This window comes from Littorina saxatilis, linkage group LG4, assembly GCF_037325665.1.
Source record: "Littorina saxatilis isolate snail1 linkage group LG4, US_GU_Lsax_2.0, whole genome shotgun sequence".
NCBI lineage: Eukaryota > Metazoa > Mollusca > Gastropoda > Littorinimorpha > Littorinidae > Littorina > Littorina saxatilis.
Window position 1 is genome coordinate 55,119,028 of NC_090248.1, and position 9,820 is coordinate 55,128,847.

Consider the following 9,820-nt stretch of genomic DNA (forward strand, 5'->3'; position numbering starts at 1 on the left):
CCTTCGAACACACGACACAGGTTATAAATTGACTGCATTTGGGCGCTTTTTACGGCCAAAACAGAGTGACCTTTTTGACGGGTTTATGGAAAAAATCACTTCGGGGGCAGGTCTAAAATCCTGTGTACAGTGCCAAATCATACATCATTCAAAAGAGCAAAGCATGTTCTTTATTCTAACATATGGGCTAGGGTAAGTCATAGACAGTATCTGTCTATTATATCTTTGGGTAAGTGTATTCTATTCCTTCGATAGTCTCGTCATCTAAACTTGCGTGAAAAATGCAATTTTGAGTCTGTTTTGCATAAAAGACCTGCGAGATTTGTAGAAGTCAAAACAACTTACAGTCCAGCCTCTCAACTTTCGTTCCATGCAATTTGTTTGTCTGTACGTATAGACTGAGGGGTGCCCCGAAATGATTTGTAATCACAACATTCACAGACTTCAAAACGCCATTGAAAAACTCGTCCACGTGCGTTTACTTGGATGACTAAAACTGTCGTACCTGCCAAAGGCCGCTTCGCGTAACAAAATGACTACCAGAGTCGCAAGATTCGGGATATTTTTTACAGGAAAGTCATACTTTCGTTATTCTAGTCTAAATGAATATGAAGATATGGCGAGTTGAAAACGCCGATTCTTTCGCCAGAAACACGTCTGTTTCCACACCGGAAAGAAGGAATGGACTGAGAGCTACTAGAAGCACGGCGCCGTGCGTGAATGATGTTATTCACACAATACCATTTGGCGATCTCTAAAAAATCATTTAAAAACAAACTAGTTGACATGTCATGAAACCAGAGACTATAGAGTATATTTTGTAGTCTCTGATGAAACTATTTACTGAAATCAAGAAGTATCTTAGTTCTAACAGTGCATATTGGGCACCCCCTGTCGAACGCACACTGGACCGTGCGTATACGCCGTCGCAATCAAGGCAAGTAACTCAGTGAGTATAAACATTAGCAAGAACCGCAACTTGAACACACTCGTAACACCTTAAAGGCCAACAACTCGGGTGCAGAGTCTGCTGTGAAAGGAGCGGTAGCCTCCCCTGTCACAATCGCCCCCCGTTTGAATGAACTCTGTCCCGAAGTTCTGAACCGGGGGAATGGGAACAGCACGAAAATGTTCAGTGATCATATTATGCCATTACCTGAACAAATCATGCCGAGTCCCATCCCTGCTCGCAAGCGCCAGATGTAACCGAGTGCCGTAACACTACGATCACCTCGGGCGGCGAAGTGCAATCAAACAGGATTGAAAATGTTAGGGCTAATTTCTTAGCCCTATAAAAACTGTTATGCAAACCCGAAGGTTTCCATGAACAAACAGACAATCGGAAACCACCAGACCCCATCACAAACAGAATTCCACAATACACCGGTGTTGACTTAAAAGCCAACAACTCAGGTGCAGAGTCTGCTGTGAAAGGAGCGGTAGCCTCCCCTGTCACACATGCATGCATTTTCTAATGCCTTTCAATCAATCAATCAATCAATGAGTCTTATATCGCGCATATTCCGTGGGTACAGTTCTAGGCGCTCTGCAGTGATGCCGTGTGAGATGAAATGATTTTATACGGCCAGTAGATTGCAGCCATTTCGGCGCATATTTACCTTTCACGGCCTATTATTCCAAGTCACACGGGTATAGGTAGACAATTATTAACTGTGCCTAAGCAATTTTGCCAGGAAAGACCCTTTTGTCAATCGTGGGATCTTGAACGTGCACACCCAATGTAGTGTACACGGGGGGAGGTTCGGACACCGAAGAGAGTCTGCACACAAAGTTGACTCTGTGAAATAAATTTCCGCCGAACCTGGGATCGAACTCACGCTGACAGCGGCCAACTGAATACAAATCCAGCGCGCTACCAACTGGGACACGGGTATATCGTTAATGACTGCAAACTTTGACACTAAGGGCACTGGTTTACATGCGTACCGTCCCACCTTTTTTTCTGGTGTGCATGCGTACGTATATTATGTATTTTTCAATGACTTTCGCACCTTTGAGAATCACAAAGCGTCAGGGGTTAATGCATGATAAGGCGTATTCTGACTGCAAACTTCGACACTAAGGGCACTGGATTACATGCGTACCATCCCACCTTTATTTCTGGTGTGCATGCGTACGTATATTATGTATTTGCCAATGCCTTTTGCACCTTTGAAAATCACAAAGCGTAAGGGGTTAATGGGTAACTTGACTGATAAGGCGTATTCTGGCTGCAAACTTCGACACAAAGGGCACTGGATTACATGCGTACCTTCCCAATGTATTTGTGTGTGTGCATGCGTACGTATGTGTATGTGCTTCCTTTCACACCCTTACACATCAAAGAGGGTCAGGGTAACAAAAAGGCGTATTCTGACAGCAATCTTTAGACGCTAAGCACACATGCTTTAAGCCTGTCCTTAATTGGGAGAAGTGGACAACGCGAAGCATATTTCGCGAAGCTGGCCGCACAGAGCTTTAGCACTGAGTTTTCGCAGTCAAAAGACTTCGGGCCGAGTCAACTAAAGACCACCATCAGCACTGAGTTTTCGGTAAAAGGACTTCGCGAAGTCTTCGCGAAGTCGACTTCGGGTTTCATTAGGACATCCGCCTTTACATACGTACTTGCCCACCTTTTTCCGCTTTGTGCATGCGCATGTACATGTAATAGAGGACGATGGCCAGCAGTATGATGAGGACGACAGCCACCATGACAAGGACGTATATCAACCAAAGTTGAGTGCTGCCCGTGGCGGAATTAGTGTACTTCGTCTCGTTCTTGGAGATCGCTGGTACCATTCTGCGCCCCCAAGGCTCCACTGTGGAGCCAGACAAGAAGGAAAAGTGGTTTTGAGCTGTCCGTCTGTCTGTCTGTCTGTCTGGCTGTCTCTCTCTCTCTGTCTCTTATAAATGACTAGGTGTGTGTGTGTGTGTGTGTGTATATATGTGTGTGTGTGTGTGTGTGTGTGTATGTGCGTGTGTGTGCGTGTGTGTGTATGCGTGTGTGTGTGTGTGTGTGTGCGTGTGTGTGAGCGTGTATGTGTATATGTGTGTGTGTGTGTGTGTGTGTGTGGGTGTGGGTGTTGGAGGCTACAACAATGCATTTGTGAGTTCGTGCATGCATGCGCGCGAGTTTGCGTGTGTGTGCCCATAGGTTTGTGTCCATTTGTGTGTGTGTGTGTGTGTGTGTGTGTGTGTGTGTGTGTGTGTGTGTGTGTACGTGTTTGTGTGTGTGTGTGTGAGAGAGAGAGAGAGAGAGAGAGAGAGAGAGAGAGAGAGAGAGAGAGAGAGAGAGAATTGAATTGAACTTTATTTAACAAGGATTATGATTTAAGGCTACGCCTTTTCTTACAATCTGTCCTTGGGACGCATAGACACACAATTATATAATTAAAAAATTAAAAATTAAAAAGTTAAAAAGTTAACAAACAAAAAAAGGAGGTCGGAAAACTTCAGCACGTGATAATAAAGATGACGATGATGATGTGACGATGATGATGATGATGACGATGATAATGATGATGATAATGATGATGATGAGGCATGAAGAGCATAGGCCCTACAAATGTGGTTATTCATAAAATCAAATGCACACTATGCAGGTAATTATAAATACAAGCTGGTAGCAATCGAACATGTAGCAATAGTACAACAAAAATATGTTCAGAATATACAATGCACAGCATATCTTTGACGAGAGAGAGAGAGAGAGAGAGAGAGAGAGAGAGAGAGAGAGAGAGAGAGAGAGAGAGAGAGAGAGAGAGAGAATTGAATTGAACTTTATTTAACAAGGATTAAGATTTAAGGCTACGCCTTTTCTTCGCATAGAGAGAGAGAGAGAGAGAGAGAGAGAGAGAGAGAGAGAGAGAGAGAGAGAGAGAGAGAGAGAGAGAGAGAGAGAGAGAGAGAGAGAGAGAGAGAGAGAGAGAGAGAGAGAGCGAGAGAGCACCTCCTAGCCGTAAGAAGAGTGATAGATAGACGGACATACAGCACCTGGTTCGTGGGGGAAACTGCACATATCCAATAGTTACCGACCACATCCACAACTCAGTACTTACTGATGAGTGCTATAGGTAACAAGTAGATCAGATCCTCGGTGAATCTTGCGTCAAGTAAACTGCGGAAGGAACTTGTCTTCAGACGAGTACAAAACGAAGTCCAGAAGAACTGAGTTCCAAATCTGTCATTACCTCCGTTGCTCATTGTTATGCTAGACAAAGGGTCATCCAACGCTTTCCAGTGATCTCCTCTTTGAATCTTCCAATTCCATGTGAACTGCCAAATAAAAAAAACCCGCAGAAACGCATAAATCATGCACGCATGTTGTACTTACTTTCAAACACAAATGCACTTATAGATCATGCGTATGCCCACTGCGGATAGCGTGCGCGCGCTCACACACATACCCACACCCACACCCACATACTCAGAGAGAAAAGAGAGAGAGAGAGAGAGGGAGAGAGAGAGAGCGAGAGAGAGAGAGAGAGAGAGAGAGAGAGAGAGAGAGAGAGAGAGAGAGAGAGAGAGAAAAGAGAGAGAGAGAGAGAGAGAGAGAGAGAGAGAGAGAGAGAGAGAGAGAGAGAGAGAGAGAGAGAGAGAGAGAGAGAGAGAGAGAGAGCATGTCTCCCCCCGGGAGAGATAGAGAAACACAGAGACTAGGCAGAGATGGAAAGGCAGAATAAAAATGGAGAATGACAAAAACGGTCTCCACTGACTTCATGCAGATCACACAATCAAATCCTGTACGTACCTTTGAGTCATGAACTGAAACAACGAATGTGACCAATACGTTTTTGGTGAATCCTGAAGTCTGTTTTACATAACTTGGTATTTCTGTAAAAGTCGGAAACGTACCGAATCATACGTGAGGCTCCAAGTCCTTATTATACGACAAGAAATGCTGGCGGAACATGAAACACGCGCAGCAGCAGAGACAAGAAAAGCAAATGAGTAAACGGCTCCCCTTCGTCATGTCCCATCACATGTCCTTCCCTGTTACTGTTAGCCCCCTCCTCCCCCGCCCCCACCCTTCCTACAGAACAACCGTACAGTTCTACTCATTCACGCACTTGCTCAATCAATCCATCATCACAACCACCGCCACTACATGTATTATCAAAAACAACGGAACACAAGAAAAGCAAATCGCAGCTTTATACGACTACCCTTCGTCATGTCCCTTTACACTCACTAAAGTACAGTGAAACACCAACCCCCCCCCCCATGATTACACAAGGGAGTCAAACAAAAAGAATGATACTGGTGTCGATTCAAAAATACACTTAAAAAAAAAATTTAAAAAAAACTGTTTACGCAGAGGAGAACCGGAAGCTAAAGGTGGAGCAAGCAACACATAATTGTTTTTATTTCTTAAGTCACAGTCAATACAGGTAACTAACCCTGCACGTGCAGCTGAGCGTAATGGTGAAACATTTTGGATTTTGAATTAATTGACTGTTTGTATGCAGCCACATCTTCGTCTTCCACCTGCAACGGAAAGATAAATAACTTGAACTGGGTTTGCGAGTAGGTAGGCGCGCGCGAACACACACACACACACACACACACACACGCACACACACACACACACACACACACACACACACACACAAACACACGCGCGCGCACACACACACACACACACGCACATTATCTATCCCTTTCTCTGTCTTTGTTTCTATCCCTCTATCCCTGTGTGTCTATCTCTGTCTGTCTGTCTCTATCTCTCTCTCCATCTCTCTGTATACATATATATGTGCAGGGACGTAGCAGACCCACAACATTTGGTACGGCGAGGGGGAAAAAAAGCCGATTTGCTACCCAGGTCCATTGATCGACGTAATGTGGATGTGTTTGTGAACTCACTGTTTCTTCTCACATCTGCTTTTGTTCAAGTTATTACCCCTGACTGATTTATGAGGATGTGATCATCATCGGATTTCTTAAAAAATTTTTTTAAAAAGTCTAAAATTTGGTACGGCGATCGCCGTACCCGCCGTACCGCGTCCTACGTCCCTGGTGTGTTCTAGATAATTATAGTAAGGACAGACACTTTTTCTCTCTTTTCTTATTCTCCAATTTCCTTTTCTTTTTAAAGCTGACACGAACCGTACAGGCAATTTATTGCTAAAAAACATATCGTTACCATTGCAAAAGTAATTTCACACATTTTCTAAAAAAACAATCTGACGTTGCATGTACAATGATGCGTGCGATGGAACACCTTTAGATGTCCGTTTGACGATGTGCATGTCATAATCGAAGGGCCACTTGCGATGTAGGGACATTTAACAATAACAATAACAACACTTTATTGTCCATTAAAATGTTCCATAACAAGAGGCGAAGCCTTCAAGGCTCCCGTAAGAAATCGACAAACAGTAACACAAACTCAATCACTCCGTCACACACACACACACACACACACACAACCACACACACACACACACACACACACACACACACACACACACACACACACACACACACACACACACAAACACACACATAGCCTACTATGTTCATTTGGAAATCAACCATCAGCTTATCTGTCTTTTGCACTGCAGACACTGATCGATAGGTACCTGCCATGTGGCCACTTTTTCCACTGCTGTCCTCAGTCTTATACTTTTCATCAAGACTTGTCACCATGCCGAGTGGATTTTTGTTTGTTTGTTTGTTTGTTTGCTTAACGCCCAGCCGACCACGGAGGGCCATATCAGGGCGGTGCTGCTTTGACATTTAACGTGCGCCACACACAAGACAGAAGTCGCAGCACAGGCTTCATGTCTCACCCAGTCACATTATTCTGACACCGGACCAACCAGTCCTAGCACTAACCCCATAATGCCAGACGCCAGGCGGAGCAGCCACTAGATTGCCGATTTTAAAGTCTTAGGTATGACCCGGCCGGGGTTCGAACCCACGACCTCCTGATCACGGGGCGGACGCCTTACCACTAGGCCAACTGCCGGTATGCCGAGTGGATCTAAATTCGGAAGTCGTCATGTGGCTGAGGCATATCTGACATACTCTTAGCGTCGATCTTGTTGCAGCTTATACTCCTTTCTGAAACAAAAGGCAAAATGCGAAAAGTTGTGATGACTACAACATACACAAATATAAACAGTGTTTTGATACTGCATAGTCGGGTTATACAAGCCACTTTACCTATGCAGCATGGGAACCCTATATTAACATTAACATTAACATTAACCGCAGAAAAATACAGAATCACATGTACCATTATGTAGAACAAAATTCCACAGCAAGCTTTCTTTAGACGACTGTCGTCTCAAAACTAGCATGCATGCTACCTGCTGTCCAAAAGAAGCCAATCTTACGTTGTGCTGCCTTGAAAGAAAATGCCAACAAAGACAAGGAAGCTGTTGCAAGGTAAGTACAATCAAAGAGAGGAGCCTGGAATGAAACGCGATACAGATCTAGGTAGATCTAGTATTCAAAAACTGTCTTTCAAATTCAAGGAAGTTGTTGCAAGGTAGCAACTTTTACAGGACAGAACCATGACAGAGCATGTTTTGAAACTGAGGCACAATCGTAATAATTTTGACTTTGAGAACAGATTAATTCCGTTTCCTTAAATCTGCATGTTTAAGTAAATGGTGGACAGTTTTATACGGGCAGAATGAACTTGAGACTCTACTGCAAGTCTTGAAATTCACATAAATAGAACCAAGAACAAAGACATCCAAACATTACAGGCACTTTAGATCAACTCATGTCACTAGAGGTGACTGCCTAGCACTGTGTTTGATATCCGTGTCTGCTGAAATAAAAAGAAATTTTAAAAAAACCGGATTATTAGTAGGTGACACGTTGTAAGAGTGGGAGATACTAGATCTGTCTGTACTTACCGGGGACACGACTGCCAGATCATTGACACTGCGCTGTCGACAGCTCTTCCTCGCGCAGACACTGGAAAACCGCTGTGCAGATCAAACTGTACGAAATCTCCTTTGGTATCTTCTTTATCTATTTTTCTGGAGCTAAGAAACCGAACAATGTGAAATCGTCTTCCCCGAATCGGCGAATGCAGAGAACTGAAAAGTGAATCTATACCACAATCCTTCACGCGACCTGACCTGATCTTGACCCCTGACCTGGTCAACATACCACACACGACGCAAACCAGTCGCCTGCTTTTTCCCCCTCAAAACCCCCCACCACCCGTTTTCTTTGGATACACACTTTAACTACACACATGCCGACAAATTATTGATCATTACTTCAATAGTTTGAAGATGGTGCTTGAAAAATAACCAGGTAAAATGAGTATTTCGGTGTTTAGTCAAATGTTAAAGTTTCTACCACAGACATACATACATACATACATACATACATACATACATACGCACGCACGCACGCACGCACGCACAGACAGACAGACAAAAATGACGATCGCATAGGCTACACTTACGTGAGCCAAAAATGGAAAATGTTCTTCGGCACACCCTGCCTGCCTGTAAACGATTATAACAACAATTGGACATAAAAGGACAACACGCATAAAACATAGCCTAAAACATATTTCTGGTAATCGTTAGTGTCCTTTCATCGCAGGTACCATGTGCCACTGTGCGTGCAAACACGTGCATAATAGTATCGCTTACCTTTTTAGCTAAGACATCTCTCTCTGATAAACTGGCTTGGCCAGCTTTCGGCTGGGCAATGAACCAGACACTGGCAGACGTGAAGGGCACCAAAGCCATCGACGAATATAAACGTGGCATTTCTTGGCTATTTTCTGAAACGGTAATGCAAAAGATACTAAGGCTACACCGCTCTACATCGTCAACAGGACACAACACAATATTAACTTTAACTGTCACTGCATTGATCATTGTTTCATTATATATATGTCTGTTTTATCGTTAGTTTTTCTTTTCTTCCTTTGCTCGCGTGTTTTGGGTGTGTGTGTGTGTGTGTGTGTGGAGAGAGGGGTAGGTGATGATTGTCATCGTGTTTGAATGTAAGAGACCACGAGAGCCTGGTTCTTGAATTCCCATGCTGAGACTGAAAATGAGCTCTTCTTCCTGCATTCTGATTTTGAGCGTAAGGTTGATGAAGATAGATGACAAATAGGAGGAAGAAGAAGAAGAAGAAGCCAACGTGATTGTCGCTGATGTACTCTACGTAGAGTTACAATAAAATAGTTTGTCCAAAGCAGACATATTCACACGGTAACAGAGAGAACAAATAGGCAGAACTAGAAAGGTTAATCTGTGAGTCTGTTGTTAGATTCCACTGGACATTATTATTATTATGGGGAGCTCGTGAAAGGTCAAAAAGAGCCTCACTACACTGCATCAGTCTCTTCAAAGCGTGGTAAATTTGCCTTTCGGTATATTTTTTCATCTGCAGGAAAACACTCATAGTAAGTTCTGAAAGCCACCTCGAGTGAACAGCAACATCTTGACATATATATTATTATTCAAACAAACAAGAGTTTTGAAAAGCTAACGTACGGTGGTATCACATGCAGTCCTGTGTAGGTCCATTCTGTGCGTGTTTGCTGGAACTTCCACAAGGAAATGTTTACTCCCAAGTAGTCGAAAGTCAACCAGAAGGCTCTAAACTATGCCGACATTGAGTAACGTCATTCACTTGCATATATTTATGACGTAATGTGTTCCAAGCACAAATGTCTCATTCGGGGGCTAGCCAAGACCAAGGAATTCATGGAATCAAGTGCTCCTGGCCCCATGACACAAAATGAAGAAATCATGTAACTTACCATAGATATAAATCTATAGACAAACTTACCAGGTCCATGGAAGAAATGCTGGGCGGCGTTAGAAAG

At 43.5% G+C, this 9,820-nt stretch overlaps 1 protein-coding gene across 1 annotated transcript in view; it reads right to left on the bottom strand.

Moving 5' to 3' along the window:
• The window catches only part of LOC138965114 (dentin sialophosphoprotein-like), a 15,778-nt gene extending 6,181 nt beyond the window's left edge, over positions 1–9,597 (bottom strand). Inside the window, exons 1-6 of the mRNA XM_070337244.1 lie at positions 9,486–9,597; positions 8,631–8,764; positions 5,400–5,487; positions 4,751–4,833; positions 4,059–4,275; positions 2,634–2,819 (exon numbers count right to left, since the gene is read on the bottom strand). Of these exons, the coding sequence (XP_070193345.1) occupies positions 2,634–2,819; positions 4,059–4,275; positions 4,751–4,833; positions 5,400–5,487; positions 8,631–8,750 (694 nt within the window). The 5' untranslated portion in view covers positions 8,751–8,764; positions 9,486–9,597. The remainder of the gene's footprint in view (positions 1–2,633; positions 2,820–4,058; positions 4,276–4,750; positions 4,834–5,399; positions 5,488–8,630; positions 8,765–9,485) is intronic.
• Between the last annotated feature and the right edge of the window lie 223 nt (positions 9,598–9,820).